Source organism: Lissotriton helveticus, chromosome 4_1 (genome assembly GCF_964261635.1).
Source record: "Lissotriton helveticus chromosome 4_1, aLisHel1.1, whole genome shotgun sequence".
Taxonomy (NCBI): domain Eukaryota; kingdom Metazoa; phylum Chordata; class Amphibia; order Caudata; family Salamandridae; genus Lissotriton; species Lissotriton helveticus.
Window position 1 is genome coordinate 637,710,788 of NC_136063.1, and position 17,101 is coordinate 637,727,888.

The following is a 17,101-nucleotide window of genomic DNA, read 5'->3' on the forward strand; positions in this document are numbered from 1 at the left end:
GTGCCTGATGCGCAATCCTACACCTAATGTTTCCAGTGAGGTAGTTATATTGGACATACGTCATGTGGGAGTAGGTCCTGGCCCTGGTTCCCACGTAATCCTCCCACCACCAACCAGCATTGGAACCAGGTCCTCCATATGTCTTACATGCGTTAGCATTAGGTATTTACAGTTTGAATTCTACATAAATCGTGTATTTTAGGAGACGAGATGTCTGGCCCATAAATCCCCCAGGTGAGGTTTGGAAGAACAAAAGAGAAAAAAAAAAAAAAAAAAAAAGGGCCTCACCACTTTAAAGAACATCAAACAAACAATTCACAATTGTGCATTTCTTGTGAGGTGTGCGCCTAGCCTGAACCACAATCAAAGTCATGGCACGGGGTCTTCCAGGGTTCCACCTGGAGGAATGTTCATGCATCATGCACTGGTATGATTTGTCCCAATAGCTGTCCCCTGTTCTCCACAATAACCTATCAAACTGTTCACGTAGTAGCTTTGAGCTTGATAGGGCATGTGCAGTACTAAACTACCTTAGTGCACAGGATCTGTAGCCTTCAGGGTACCAACGGGCCATCCTCCCAATAAATAATTGTGAAATGTGATCTCCGACCCGGCGTCTTCACTGAATGACTTGTGCTCAACGTGTGTGGTAACAGCCAGGGCATCCAGAGATAGTGTTATGTCTTTACCTAGGCATGCTTAACCTTCACAATTTGTCCTTCATCGGTCACTCAGTGCTCCAGGCCCACCTCAGTATGTTTGCTTGCCATGTCAAAAGAGTTGCTAAAAGGGGTCATTTATATGTTGCCTTTGTTGATTTAAGGGCAGCATTTGATTTAGTGCCTCGCAATTTCTTATGGAAAACGCTGAGTGTAGTAGGGTTGCCTAATAATTTATTAGTTCAGATTAAAGAGTTACATGAAGGAAACTTCGCGAGAATTCGATGGGGCCCAAATGGCGAACTAACCCCTAAAATTCCCATTGAGCGTGGTGTTCGCCAAGGTTGCGTACTGGCCCCCTACGTTGTTTTCTATTTTCGTGAATGACATTCCCTCATATTTAGAGGGATGTAAAAACGATTCCCCAAAACTGAACGGTGAAAGGTAACATCCCTACTATTCGCTGATGATACTATCTTGATTTCCCAAACTAAAAGGAGGTCTCCAGGCACTATTGAACTCCTTCAGTGAATATTGCAGTAAGAAGGGACTGGAGATAAATGGGAAAAAGACCAAATGTATGGCCCTAAATCCAACTAAATCTGATAAAGGCTGTTTAACCTTAAAAGGAGCAAAACTAGAATCCGTCCCCCATTTTTCTTACCTAGGGGTGACATTAGACTCCAATTTCTCTTGGAAAGCTCAGATGGGAAAAAGTAAGTTGACATTTCTCCAGAATGTAAAACCTATCCTTGGGGAACAAAGCCTGAGCACTAGCAAAGCCGTGTCTCCGGCGATTGAACTTTTTAGATTTAAAGTACAACCAGCAGTGTTATATGGTGCAGAAATTTGGGGCCCTGGGTCTAAGGACATTTTTAGTGTCCTGGACAATAATTTTATGAGAAGTTTGGTAAGGGTCCCGAGAGGCACTCCCCTAGTGCCCCTTCAACTTGATCTAAACATTAAAAGAACTGATCACCAAATTATAATACGCCCATTGTTGCTGTGGGTTAGATTATGGCGGGTACCTGAATTACAAGACTACAGGGACGGGCTAAAAGAAATTATGGAGCTTGATAATTTAAAAGTCATTCCGTGGTTCAAACATGTTAAAACTTGGTTTATTAAAATAGGTCTGAAACATTTTTGGGAGAACCCGGACCAACTACCATCCAACCCGAAACTAATTTTAAAAAGGGCCTTTTGGACTTTTATTGTCAACATGACCCTAGTAACTAAATTTCTCACTTTTAAGGATGTACCATTATTTGAGACTTTTATGGATGAAATAGAGCCCCCTCTTGCCAAAACTTTATTTTTAAAATTTAGATATGGAAATCTCTTAATAAAGACAACTTTGGCACGTTGGGCTAGGGGCTCAAACACTTCATCCACAGTGATAGATGAATCTTGCTCCTTGTGCGAATGCCATCAGATAGAAAACGAGCAACATATCCTCTTTTTTTCGTCCTGTGTATGCACAGGCCAGGAAAAGATGGATTAAACCCATATGCCTATTGCTAGGCGTGAGATCATGCACACAGGCTTTGAGAATTCTTACAACTAACACAACCCAATCAATAATATTTAGTGTTAGTAGATTTTTACATTCTATTTTTTTCCAAAGAAAAAAATTGGGACACCAATTGTAATTGGGGTCAACTCTAGAAATAGAACTGGTCTACCCTTTAGTAATTAGTGGGGGGTCCATCACAGAATTTTATTGTTGTCTGTGTATTGATTGTCTCTAATATGAATTCAATTGTTTTTAGCTAATGGTTTTAAAGCTTTATGCTGTAAAGTTCCATGCTGTATTGTTCTATTCCCTTTGTTATTTTTAAATGTAATGTATATGCATTGTTTTTTATGGCAACCAAGCCGAAATAAAGAATTTTGAATGAATGAAAAGAGTTGCTGATATCATTTATTCGTACTCCTAGGTCACTAGGCCTTTAGATTCTAGCCACTTCCAGGACTCATCCAGGGTCGCAAAGAAATGGGAGGTATCAATCACCAACCTGAGTCTGGTGGGCCACATGCGGGAGTACTGGATGGCTCGCTGCATAGATGATGCTTGAGAGCCATAAAAGACCGCTGCTGCTTCACTGAAGCCGTGAAGTAAGGGAATATGCGGACATGCCTGTTGCCTATTGTTAGATTTGGAGGTCTCTAGTTGACAACACTACAAACTCCGACGGCAGCGCGCTTCTCCGGGGGATGCGAGGCGCTTTTCTCAATGCGGTGCAATACGAAAGCTAGAGCTCCAACATCCACAATGCGACGGCAGCAACAGAGACGGTGACACGCTTCTCCTTCGTTGCGAGACTCTTGTCCTGATGCGGTGCAATACGACAGCTACAGCTCCGACATTCTCGATGCGATGGCAGCAGAAGCGACGGCGGCGTGCTTCCTCTTCGTTGTGAGACGCTTCTCTCGATGCGGTGCAATGCGGCAGCTACAGCGCCGACATTCAAGATGCGACGGCAGCAGCAGAGACGGCGACACACTTTTTTTTCCACGTTGAGTCGCACTTCCAGCTCCTTGCGACACGCAGTCCCGCAGAAGGCCCCAAAACAGTAGCAGGCACTTCCAAAGAACTCTGGGGAGCTTGGGTTTGAAATCTGTTGTTCCTGAGACTTCAGCAGGAGGCAAGCTCTGTTCCAAGCCCTTGGAGATCCTTTACAAGTTGAAAATAAAAGCACACAAAGTTCTTTCTCCTTTCTTTGGCAGTCAGGCAACCACTGCAGCACTTCGGCTTAGGGATAGGCTCTACTCAGGTTCCTCTCCTCAGCAAAGGTTTCTTCTTGTAGTCCAAAAGTGATCTAATTTCTTGGGATCAGGGTCCTTATATTTATACCCCAAAATCCTTTGTCCTCTGAGGGCAGAGGGGCCTTTGCCTAGTCCAAACCGGTTCTGGCGCACTCTGTTTACAAGACTCCTTCTTTCCTTTCACAGTGCAGGGCAGAAACATCAGACGCCCCACAGGAGGTGGAGCCAGCATTGTGGAGGGAAAAGCACAGCCTTGGAGCACTTTGTTGACAGGATTCCTTCTCTTCTTTCACTGTGCAGGGCAGAGACATCAGCCGCACCCCAGGAGGTGGAGCCAGCATTGTGGAAGGCAGGAACAGCCCTATTCAGGTCCCAGGTGCAACTCCTCCCACCTATCTAGATGCAGATCTCTCTATTCACCACTGGGCTGACTCGTTCTGTCTCTTGGAATCCCCCATCCCTGTCACTCAAACTCCAGACAAGGAATACACAACCTAGCAGAGGCAGGCTTTGGATAGTTGAACAAGAAAATACGTGCTTTCTAAAAGAGGTATTATCAGGGACACAGAGGCGGTGCTGTGCGGAGGGGGAGCGACCTACCTGGAAGGGTCAAGGTTCGCTCTCCTCACCGCTCAGCGACCGGCTTATATGGGGGGATGGGGGGGGGGGGGGAAGAGGAGCAGCTGGGAGGTGGGGGCAGCGAATGGTCAGTCAGGGGGCCGGGGCCGCAGCGGTGAGGGGCGATGAAGGAAACAGAAGGCCAAAGGGCACAACAATTGAGGGGGAAACTAGTGGCACAGAAGGCACAAAGGTCACAAAAAGGGCAGAAAGGTCACAAAAACAGGGGTAAACGTGTGGCACAGAGGCTGAAAGGTCCCAAGAAAGGGCAGAAAAGGTCACAAAAAAATGGGGGGAAACGAGTGGCACAGAGGCACAAAGGTCCCAAGAAAGGGCAGAAAGGTCACAAAAAACGGGGGAAACGAGTGGCACAGAGGCATAAAGGTCCCAAGAAAGGGCAGATAAAAGGTCACAAAAAACATGGAGAAACGAGTGGCACAGAGGCGGAAAGGTCCCAAGAAAGGGCAGAAAGGTTACAAAAAACGGGGGAAACGAGTGGCACAGAGGCACAAAGGTCCCAAGAAAGGGCAGAAAGGTTACAAAAAACGGGGGAAACGAGTGGCACAGAGGGCAGAAAGGTCCCAAGAAAGGGCAGAAAGGTCACAAAAAACAGGGGGAAACGAGTGGCACAGAGGCAGAAAGGTCCCAAGAAAGGGCAGAAAAGGTCACAAAAAACGGGGGGGAAACGAGAGGCACTGAGGGCAGAAAGGTCCCAAGAAAGGGCAAAAAGGTCACAAAAACGGGGGAAATGAGTGGCACAGAGGGCACAAAGGTCACAAGAAAGGGCACAAAGGTCACAGAAATGTAGGGGCAGCTAAGCAACATAAGGCAAAAACGGGCAGAGAGACACAGGGCAGCGAGGGGAGCAGAAGGAAAACCGGGCAGAGAGACACAGGCGCAGCGAGGAGAACAGAGGGAGAGAACGGGCACAGACCACGTACAGGCAGCGGGGGAGACAGACAACAGCAGTCAGAGACACAACAATGAAAATGCAGTCACTACAACAAGAGCAATGAAAGAAAATACATGCAATACAATGGAGGATGAGCAAACCTATGGCCTACCACTGGCCACCAGGGATGAGGCGCAGGTGGTAGCCTGCGGGTGGTGGAGGTCCTCGAACTACCTCAGCAGCGGCAGCTGGGACAGGGACACACATGCGGTGCTGTGCGGAGGGGGAGCGACCTACCTGGAAGGGTCAGGGGTCGCTGTTTGCAATATTAAGCAGTGGGATATTTTTCTAATACCGTGGCATTATTGTAAATTTTCATTGCCTGAGGTCCCTGAAGGCAAATTTCTCCCAGCCTAAACCTCGCCACATATGAAAGGTGGGGACTGAGAGCATCTTTTGGCGATTATGGAGTATACTCCTGCTCGAGTGTCAAATTTTGCTTGACACGTCTGCTGGGTTTACACTTTTATATACACTTGTGAGCCAAAGAACAGGATGGCAAGACAATTCTTGCATATCCACTGTTTGCTTGCTGATAAAATCCTGCTTTGTTGTACCAGACCTCTGTCTCTGGGATTTAAATATAACACATGAAGTGCACTGAAATGTAAGGGAAACATAATGCCAAAACAATGTGTGTGTGCTGGAAAACCCTACTTTTGATCGGACGTTGGTGTGATTTATTGGTGAGGGTTAAATAGCTGCCTCAAACTGGATGCAAGGTTATATCTGAAAGGACACTGGTCTTACAAATGTATCCACACACAAACACCTCCCAGAGCATAGGTTTAGTGCAACCAAAGAGTGTTATCTTGAAAATGCCCAAAGTGGGTATGGTTGGCCCTGGGCTTCTATCCCACTGGTTAGGGCATTGCACGGAGTCATTCTCACCCACCAGCTCTTGCCAAGAATAAATGTGACATCTCCAAGCAGCCACTTCAGAATACATACTGGACTGGAGGAAGAACAGAAGAGGACTAGACCTGCTGTCTGTACACTCTTGTACCCAGAACAAAGAAGTAGACTCCATGGGTTAGAAGGCTGACTTCTTATTCAAGCTACAGGGATACAACTGGACCTGGACAGGAATCTGCTGTAGGCCTTGCCAGACACCCTGTAAGTCTCCAAGTGCTTCACCTAAAGTCCTATGGGGCATTAGAAGTGTACTCCAGTGGTTGTTTCAGACTTAAAGGACTAAAGTCAAAAGGACCAAACTGTGACCCGGACGAACTGGGTTGGTGTATTCAACCCACGCTCAATTAGTCAGCAACAAATTTCACATAGGTACCTAGTCTATCACGACCATTGACTATCACGGGTGCTTTGTTTTTTGGCGCTATTCTTAAAACTTTATATATATATATATATATATATATATATATATATATATATATATATATATATATATATATATATATATATATATATATATACATACATATATACATATACATATACATATATATACATATATCTGGTTTCGCTTATTGGATTCTCTTAATGGATTTTTGTCCTTTTGTTTATTACATTGTGCTCCATTTCTGTAATTTGGTTTGGGATTATTGTTTTGTATTTAGTCTTTATTACTGTTTTGATACCTCATACATACTTTACACATTGAGCTAAATGGAGCCTGTCTGCTCTGTGTCCTAGCTAACAGGTGATGAGAGGTTAAGTTAGTGACGGCTCCCTCTGACTTGGGTTGTGATTATTCATGGAGACAGGGTACTTGAAGGACTCAGCACATGTAGTGGAACTGGACATTTGGCTTTTGCAATATTGAAGCAGGGGCAGACAAACAGGTCTCATCCATGGATTGAGGTCATCCAGGAGAGCTCCTTAAAGTTGGGGAGCATTCAGCAAGAATTTCTAACAGTCGGGCTGAGAGGTTTTTCGACCTGCAGAGGCTTAGGTACCAGGACTGCCTAATAAAAGCGTGACTTAGAAGGGCACTGGGTTACTTTACTGGATGAGAGATCATACTTTGCACTCCCTCTAGATAACAAGCATTTGCAGTGCAATAGGTCTCGCATTAGGAAAGTTTGAGCTATTGGTATTGTAAATGGCAAAGTTTTTATTTATGTTTTTTTTTTTAAATAGCTAAATTAATAGCTTTGTCATTTACAATGCCAATAGTTATAACTTTCGCATATGTGATACATATAGCATTTGTAATGCAATATGTTTTGTATTTACAAACCGCGAGGACAAAAATACCGCAAATCAAACATTCTCGACGACAGAGAGCCCCTGAATTTGGTGTTGTCCGTGTCATTTTTCAACCCAGGTCATGCCAAGTCAGGTTAATGAAGCGTTATATAATATTAGTTCTAGGGTAAATAAAGGTTAACGGCGGATTTTTAACTTTTGTATCGAAATACTTGAGAGAGGAAACGAAACGAAAGAATGACGAGCTCCCTGCTCAACATTATTTTACCTGTGCAAAGCATGCATTCAGCAAAATCCCAATCTTGCGAACCAGTAAACAATGCCTCACAATGAAGAAAGTGCACTGTTTGTCTGTTCAACTCTCCAAGTACAGCTCACGCCCGCACTGACACTCAATGGAAAGGGATTTATGGGATGGATTTAGCGCTCTCCTTTGTGAGTGACTGTGCAAAATAATGAGATGTGACTTCAAAGACCCTTGCTGTGTAACAGGTGCCCAAAAGGAAGGCAGCACATTTGAAAACGGTAAGAAGTCGAAAGGGGAAGCTTCCTCCCTGAGAATGGTGAATACTGGCCAGTCTCTTGAGTCCCAGCTGTTGCTACTGATATATATTGGGGTGCAGCGGCAGGAGTGGCACGGTATCCCAGGAGGTGAGCCTGTAGCCAGCCACGAGAGGCACTGGGCACGCTTGTGATGCTCTGCTGCTGACATCCTAGCAGTGAGTCACATCACACACGGGTGCAGCTACTTTGGCAGGGCTGTGCCGAGCTACAGAAGTGGGACAGTAGTGACTGTTTCAGAGCTGGATGTAGATCAGAGAGTAGTTGTGCAGGAAGGACGGAGCTGCTGCAATGTGCAGTGGAACAGCAGGACGCGCTTCTGCTGCAGCGGAGTGGTTACGGTTACGGACGATGAAATGTCTGCAACTGCAGGGAAACAAACAAGTCAAAACGAAACCTAAGAGACGCGCGCTTGAGCTTCTACCGTAGACAGCACACATGCGCGCTCACGAGGTCAAATCCGAGACGGAAAATGCGCGCGTCTGACTCTGTCCACATATTCAGTATACTAAAGTATACATGAGGTCCCTTCGCTACGCTCGACCTAAAAAGTACAATTAAAACACCTCTCACTGCCCTATAGTGAAAGAAAGGCAACCGATCAACCAGATTCAGTACAATGATCCTTACATAAATATCACTAATTTGAAGTCAGAGTAGCCATTAAGGCCTTTCTAATCCCACCGACTGTTATCCTGCCTGGTTTGAGGGATGCAGAATCCCAAGCAGTGCAAATACCACATATTGTAGAGTGTTGGTAGAGAGGACCGAAGAAAAAAAAAACGCGACTGCGGAGGGAAACTGTGCAGTTTATAGTTCCTGCAAGGTGCATCTGAAGCACTGCTGTACAGAAGGTGGGGTCGCAGAGAGTGAGGTATGTTCAGAGTCACAAGGCGTGATAGGTCTATGGAGCACTCTGCCACCGATGGCAGTTCGCAGATAACTATTTAGGGAGTTTCCTCAGCTAGACAGAACTATTCGGGCTGCTATCACCCCCTTGACTTAACAGGGATTACAGCTTACATTCCCTGGAATGGGGAATAACTTTCGAGTTCCAGATTTACTGGGTTGTTTTGCACAGGTTTTCCCCGAGTCTGGAAGTTTAACGCTTATACCTATCACCTGTTCTGAGTAGTTGATAAATATGTCCGGTGGCCTGTTAATGTTGGTCAGATCTGAATCTCACATTGACACCTCTTTCTTCTATGTGTAGGGTATTCAAAAACAGGGAAACTTTCTACAAGAGGGGTTTCGAGTAGATCAGAAAACGAAATCAGGGGCTTTTTCTTGATATCTTTTATAGAGGGCTGGCAGGTTGAGATCAGGCCTCTTTGCAGGGCTTACAAGTCCTGCGATATGATTACAACTGGGAGACCTCTTGTACCTTGTATGTGAATCCAGGGAGTCTGCCATTTCAAGTCGTATGATCGGAATTAGGTCAAGTTCTAGCAAGAATTATTGGAATGGAATGATCCATGTGTGAAAGAGGGGTGGAGCTTTTCCACTTTGCAGCAAAGTGTTGGGAATAATTTGTTTTATTGAAGTGGTTTGTTCTTCTCTTTGTACTTGCATGTTGCGCCTCACGTCCCTGGCAGACAGACAGCAGCCGGGAGTGACGTCACTAATCCAAACCATAACATGCCTGGGGCGGCTGATGCCGAATCAATGAGCTAGCTCTCTGATGTGGGGGCCTGAGCTGAACAAAAAACAACACTTCTAATAAAGTAAATAAATAAATAAAACGCAGGTGTTCGGGGACGAAACAAATAGGTATACAGAATGTGGTTTTTACTGAGATTTGGAGGCATACATAAGAACCCGAGCTATTATGCTCAAACGCAATTGAAACAAACATACAATTCCGATGAACAAAGTTACAAAGCGTGCCTTCGTGTAGTGTTTATGTGGATATATCAAAAATGGGTTAACAGGGAACCCCATAAAAAACGTGTGTCAAATAGACACCGACGTCAGAGATCAGAGCTGTGCGATAGGAATTAGAGAGAAGTCTTAGATTCACTAATATGGGACGATTACCTCGACAACTCATTTCCTGGCCAACAGGCTTACAACACGTGTTCTGGATTTACCCCTAAAAATAGTCTCAAAGACCTGAACATTCTCATCCAACTACTTAAGAGCGATATTTATGGACCCTGCGAATCTTGCACGCAAGGCCCATGTCAGTATCCAGGAGATCAATATAAAGATTGATAGAACCAGAGTCCTATGTGACCTGCAGGGCTGTTCACGTCCACTAAAGGGGAAAAATAAATACCGCAAAACATCCTCGTTACTCTGCCGGCCTGCGACCAGGAAGTCAGGCAGGCCGGCGCGACAACAGGAAACAGGAAGTAGGAGGGCGGGAGCCTACCCCGCCTCCCACGGAAGAGCCGGAAGAGCCGCGATTGGTTGCAGCACCGGAGCAGGCAGGAGCCTACCCTGCGCCCCGGTGCCGAAGAATGGAGGAAGAGTCCTGCTGCCGGTGAGTGGGGCTTCGCTTTGTGGCTGGCCTGCGAGGGCGGGAGGGGGGCATGTGTGGGCGCGGGCGCGCGCGGCCTGTGTATGTGTGTGAGCGTGCGTGTGTCTTGGAGTCTGTGTGTATGCGTGTGTGACTGTGGGGGAGGAGGGGGTTGCGTGTCTGTGCGAGTGCGAGTGTCTGTGTCTGTGTCTGTGTCTGTGTCTGTGTCTGTGTCTGTGTCTGTGTGCATGCATGCATGCGCGGTAGGCTGGGAGTATGGGAGGGCGGCGCAGGACGGAACGTGCGCGTTCGCGCACACCAATCCAGCCTGGACTGCGCTCGTGCACCTTCTCGTCCGTCCTTCCCTCGAGACAGCTAACTATACGTCTCCAACCCTGGAAGCATCCTTTGGATGCTAATTCCAGGGCGAGACCTAAAAAGCTAGTTTCTCACACTGTTCTTCTGACCATTGTTGAGAATACAGTGAATGTCATGGGGGTCTCTAGAGATTTTGGAAATTCATATACGTTTCAGAAGGGTCCATGCAGTTGACATTAATCATTGCAAATAATCAACCTCCATAAACGCCTGCTCACTTATAATTGTGAATATACAAAAAATCCCCTGGCAAATTGTCACAATAAATTTAGCTTCAAATATCCAGTCAATGTACTATTTTTCTACAAATAAAACAAACCACCACACAACTAGTTAGGTGCAAAGTTTATGTTCGCATATTACTGTAAACACAAGCTGTACAACCCACAGCTATACCTCATTCTGAACTATTTCAGACCGCTTTCTAAAGAAAAATATTATCAACACTTAGCAGCAATGGACAATACATAGCCTGGAATACCTCCCTCTTTCACAATGAAATGGATTTATTTAGAGCCAAAGGGAGTTTATGAATAAAGTTTAGCATGGAGGTACATATAAACCATCCACACGAACAGGAAAAGGATTAATTATTCCATGTGACAGTTTATCATCAAACATCCTTATCCAGAGATCAAATGGTTGGTCTTTAAAGGTATTTCTATATGGGAGCAAAAGTGTATAATTATACCCAAAAAACTCCTATAACTAACCAGAAAAAAATGCATGCCAAACGAGGATCACAAAGCAGGGCTTCAAGAACACAAAATATGAAATTTCACTTTTCCGCTTTATACTGCTTTACAGAAGAACACTACATTAACCATAGCATCAATAGACATATCAAATTACTTTTCATTGCCTTCACACAACACTTACCCCCATCGTGAGAAATTGGAGCGGAGGCTTCGGATAGAATTGCTGGGTTGGCGGGATTGGCAGAAAATGCAGTTTGGGCCTATATAATAGTAGAAAATAACGTAAAAACACTATTTAACATCTTTGAAATTAAAGGCAGAATCATATTTTGTTTTTACCAGAAATTGTTAGAAAAACGATACGTTGAAAAATCAAATGGACGCCCCACCCTGCTTTACTTTTTCAGAATGCCTGTCCGGAGCTTACAAAAATCATGAAAGTGTTTTTAGTTTTTTTGATCAGCGGGTTATGTCAAATAGGAGTGGATGTAATTTATGGTAGCATAATTGTGCAAGATTACAGCAAACTTACATGAGGCAATGCGGAATCATGTGAGGAATGTAACTCGGCATTTACCACTATTTACTAAGCACAATACGCACCCTCACATCCAAAATGGGCACATGGTTGCATTTTGTGCTAAGAAAACTGCGATAAATGCAAAAGAACCGGGGCGTGGCAAAGATGGGGGATGGGTGAGATACATTTCGTCCCTCTCCGCTCCCCGCCGATAGCAGCTTCTATAGCGCAGAAGTCGCACCTCTGCTTTGAACGGGGTGGGCCGCTTTGGCAGCTGTTCCGGCCCTACAACTCCTGCCGAGACTGGACGTGGCTCCTAGAGGTGCTGGGGCACACATGGGAGTACCGTGGGAAGAGCCTGAGATGGTTTTCACATCTGCTGACCCGCAGTCCTCCTCAGATAGAGTGTGCTTTGTGGAGGCTGTGTAGCGGAGGACCTGCCATCTCCCACCTGCAGATCAAGAGGGACACCACCCTCAGGGCCGATAAATCTTCCGGGCCTGTGGGGCCAGCAACCCAGTGGACGGAGGGCCTATAAGAGGAAAGGAAGAGGACGAGGCATTACTGCGGGAAGCTGGGGGAGGACCAAGCCGGACACAGAGGTGAGGAGGGGAGCGGCAGTAGCAAAGCCTGTTGTGTGAACCCCCTCCCCCTGTTCTGCACCCTCCTGATACAAGCGGGGCAGTGCGGGGGACTTTGTGGGGCATTCCAGAGGTCACGAGGATTTGGTGGCAGGACGAACCCAGAGGATACCATCGCACCACAGCCCTCATACGTCCAAGCCAGTTCTGGAGGGAGCACCTTGGAGGACTCTGCCTTTTGCGTCCGCGTGATCTGCTGCCTTGCCTAGGCTTTGGACTACATCGCCAGTCCCAGACGGGGGATGCGGGGGTCTGCACCCCTGGTTCGTGGCCATTGTGGGGGCTGCCCCCTCCCCCTGTTGCTGGCTTCTCTCTGCCTTCTCTACATGAGGTGAACTTGCCTGTGTCTAGCTTTGATCTTGGATACCCTTGGACTCCCCCACCCCCGAGGCAGAGATCAGACGCCGCAAACAAACAGTGGCTCGCCAGTGCCCCTGGGATCGCCCCGGTCGTGGACCTCTGCAAAGGGAGGCGGTGGACCTCCTGGCCCCCCGCCAATGCTTTGAGGAAGAGACTGAGAAAGAAATGTTTCTTAAAACAGACCGGGCCCACTCTGGAGACCCAGCTTCAAACTAGAGCATGGAGGACCCGTCAGACGCTACACAGGCGGAGACACCAGCACCCTTTCATACCTGGCGGCACTCTTCACATTGCTGTGAGACGACCTCCAATTATTCAAAAAGAACTGGCTTTGAGAGTTTGAAGGGACATGGAAAGCCTGGAAGACAGTCTCTCTACTCTAGAGGGTCACAAGCAGGGGCGTGAAGAAGAAATAGTGCAACTCCAGCAAGAGATCCTAAGCCTTAGAGACCAGCATCAGGACCTTCAAGCCCACGCTGAGGACCTACAGAATAGGTCCCAGCGCAATCACATACACATCTGAGCGTTTGCTCCTGGGCCAGATGGATCGGACACCGTCGCCTTTGTGTCAGAGCTGTTTAGAACTATCCTTGTAGATGCCCCCGATTTAGCGATATCTTCCGTGCTCAGAGTTGTTCCCAGGAGAACCTCGGCTGGACCTTCCCCAGACATTCTAACTTCACCCTCAAGGAGAAAATCCTAAAGGCAGCCAGGGACAAACATCCTATCCAAGTTCAGGGTTAATTTCCCCTCCTGTTTCAAGATTTGGCAGCGTCCACCTGCCAGAAATGTAAGGCCTTTTGACCTGTTACTTCGCATCTTCGAGAGGGGAGTGCCATACTCCCGGGGTCATCCGTTCTGAATAGTTTTTCGCTTGGAAGGGAAGTTGCATCAACTCCGTTCACTGGATGAGGCATGTCGCCTACTCAACCCGAAAGACCCTTCCCCAGAGCGGCCCAGTGCACGGAGGCAGGGCCGCGAGAGAGGGGAGCTTCGCGACCTGGGAGGCTCACGGTCCTCTCTACCGGACCTAGACACCTTTGCCAGAGAGAGACAGCCAGTCCTGGTCACCCTGGCAGGAGACTCAGCTGGACTGACGACTGCATAATGTATAATGCACTCTTATTTCAAATCTGCTCCCCCTAGACTTGTAGTTCTCCCTTCCAACTTCAGAGACTCAGCAGGCCATGGAGATTCCTCCCTACCGTTTGTTTTCCATAGAGACACCCATCCCGGACAATGTTCTTCCTTTGGACAATAGTTGATTTTTTGTTTATCTGGGCCACTAGGGCCTTTTGTTATGGGGATTTGTTGGACCTGGTGACAAGGCGCACGCACATGTCACTTCTGTTAAACACATGACCTGATCGCCTATACCCTTAGGCCAGACAGAGTTAGGGCAGGGCAGCTCAGGTCTATAAGGAACGCTGCTCCTCATTGGAAATCTCCGTGACTAATCAATTAGTTATTCTCACACTCCATGTCAAAGGCCTCAATCATTCGCTAAAGTGAAGCTCTATCCTTTCCTACTTAGAAATCTCCGGGTCACACGTGTTTGCTGCAGGAGATGCATCTCCTCCCCAAAGACCAACAGACTTTGCTCAAAGGGATTCCCTACCAATTTTCTTGTCCCTCCAGTCTAAGACTGCGTGAGTGGCGATCTTGATTTCCCGGACAATTAATGGGAAGGTGGGGCCCAAACAAGCCGAGATTAAAGGCAGGCTTCTAGCATACTCCTTAAACATTGGGTCCAGTAGCATCACAGTGGGCACAAAATATTCCCCCAACGAGGTACAGGAACCCTTCCTCTGCAAAGCGGTGACAGAGATCATAGGCACACAGCTGGTGCGGATTAGGGGGGGGGGGGGGGGGGAAGAGAGCTGAACTTGGCGTTCAATACCGACCTAAACAGATCGGCCCAATGCCACGGGCAGGCAGGGACCCTCTCTTTAGGGGGACGCACCTGGTGGAGGACAGACATGGTCCTTGTAGACCTCTAGAGAACATCAATCCCCGACTCCCAAAATGTAGCAGATTACTCCCATGCCCACAAAACCTACACCAGACTGAATTATTTCCTGGGTATTCCAGAAGTGACCTCGTGGTCCAGTCCACCGAGATCCAGCCACACTCCCTATCTGAGCACACTGCAGTCACAGTGACCCTCACAGTTGCGTCTCCTGGGTCATCCCCTAGAACTTGGAGACTTAGGGACACCTTACCCCACGACCCAAGGTTATAGCCCAGATCACTAAGACAATCCAGCATTATTTGGCGATTAATGACACCCCTGAGGTTTCAGGCTCCACGCTGTGGGAGGCCTTAAAAGCAGTAGTCAGGGGGGAATGTGTGGTCATAGCTGCCTCAGATAACAGAATCCGCTGGGATAAGAGGGAGAGCCTGTCCTGCCATGAGGCGGAACAGGAGCACATACACAAGAGAACAGGAGCTCCTAGGATTTGGAGACAGCTAAAAGCATTCAGAGCCGAGCTAGCGTGCTTGGACATTGATAGGGCCGAATATGCAGCACTTCTGCTCCGACATCTGTTTTATAAGGGAGGTGACTCTTCTTGTCTACTCCTGGAAAATCGTCTCTGGGCCCAATGACAGGAGTTCGAAAGGTGACAAGGAGAAACCGGAGTGGACAGATGATGCGCACATTGTGGAGTCCTTCCGTGAATATTATCAGACCCTCTACATGGCACAGGACCTCCACCCAGACGCAATCCCTGCATATCTTAGAGAGGCCGCTACTGTCTCTTTAATGCCCTCGCATGCGACTGATCGGGATCAACAGATTCGGATAGAAGAAGTTATTTCTAGTATAGCCCACCAAAAGTTATCCAAGCCTCCGGGTCCAGATGGCTATCCGGCCTCCTTTTACAAGGCCTTCTGCCAGAGCCTCACCTCTCTTCTTACTAGGCTCTTTAATGCAATCAGGGACGTAGCCCCGCTCCCCTCTTCTATGCTCCGAGCAGTAATAGTAGTAATTCCAATGCCTGGGAAGGATAAGACTCACCGTTCCTCATATCGACCCATCTCCCTTCTGAATACAGATCTCAAGCTCTTCACAAGTATTCATACTGCTCGGCTTAATCTCCTCCTCCCGGGCCACATAGACCAGATCAGGCTTGATTTGTGCCCCAACGGCAGGCAGTGCAGTGATAACACAAGGCGGATCCTGCCAATTATCAACAAAAAAAATCGCAGAGGTATGCGCAAGAAAGATTGCTCTTTGCTGTTAATGCCGAGAAGGCATTCAATAGGGTAAATTGGCCCTATTTGGTGACAACCCTGGCACACTTCGGCCTAGGGGATCACTTCCAATAATGGATCCTCAGCAGCTACACCCAACCCATGGCTGTAGTCCGCATCAATGGATGCTCCTATGTCCCATTCCACATAAACAGGGGAACTAGACAGGGAGGCCCGCTGTCGCCCCTTCTGTTCACCCTTTATATGTAACCCATAGCCCAAAAATAAAAATCGCTCTAACCCCCAGATAAAGGAAGTATAATTTGGAGGGGAACTGCACACCATCGGCCTTTATGCAGATTACATTATAGCATACTTGGAGGAGCATTCCACCTCATTCCCTGCTTTCCTGGCCGAGCTGGAGGCATTTGGCCCGACATCCGGCTTTAAGATAAACATCCATAAATCACAGGCCCTAAACCTCTCTCAGGCACAAACCCTAGACACTTTGCGACAGGCCCTTCCCTTACAATGGGCCTCGACATCCATCACATACCTCGGCCTCAAGATAACCTCCACTATCACAGACACTGTTTCCCCCAATCACCAAAAGTTAACCCACCATACCAAATCTGACCTGTGTCAATGGCGGTACTACTCTCTATCCTGGCTTGGACAAATATCTGCAATTAAAATGACAATCCTTCCCAGGAGCCCATTTCTCTTCTAAGTACTCCAAGCTGTGCCCCCTCCAGGGACACCGCTCATGTGGGCGGATAAGCACCCCGTATCCGTAGAGATCTCAGCTATATATGCCCGTACGAGGGTGGCCTAGGAACCCTCAACCTCCTCCGCTACTCTCAGACCACTCAATTGAGGGTTTTCGTGGAATGGTCGCGTGCAGACTCTGAAAATAATTTGTTATTTATGGGCTGTGCACGGGCAGGCCAGGCTCTCTGGCGCATTCCCTTCCTTCCTAAACAAGGGCAGCCCAAATCTCTGTACCATTCTCCCATCACTAAGGCGTCACTGGCAGTCTGGGACAGAATAGTGACACAGAGGGGCATTACGTCCTTCCCCGCACCGCTAAACCCCATAATCAAGAACCCAGATTTTCACC

The 17,101-nt window shown here is 47.4% G+C and overlaps 1 protein-coding gene across 1 annotated transcript in view; it reads right to left on the minus strand.

Annotated features, from left to right (window-relative positions):
* Positions 1 to 17,101, minus strand: part of SDCBP (syndecan binding protein) — a 187,213-nt gene that overhangs the window by 101,339 nt on the left and 68,773 nt on the right. Inside the window, exon 3 of the mRNA XM_078687270.1 lies at positions 11,447 to 11,525. Coding sequence (XP_078543396.1) covers positions 11,447 to 11,525 — 79 coding nt within the window. The remainder of the gene's footprint in view (positions 1 to 11,446; positions 11,526 to 17,101) is intronic.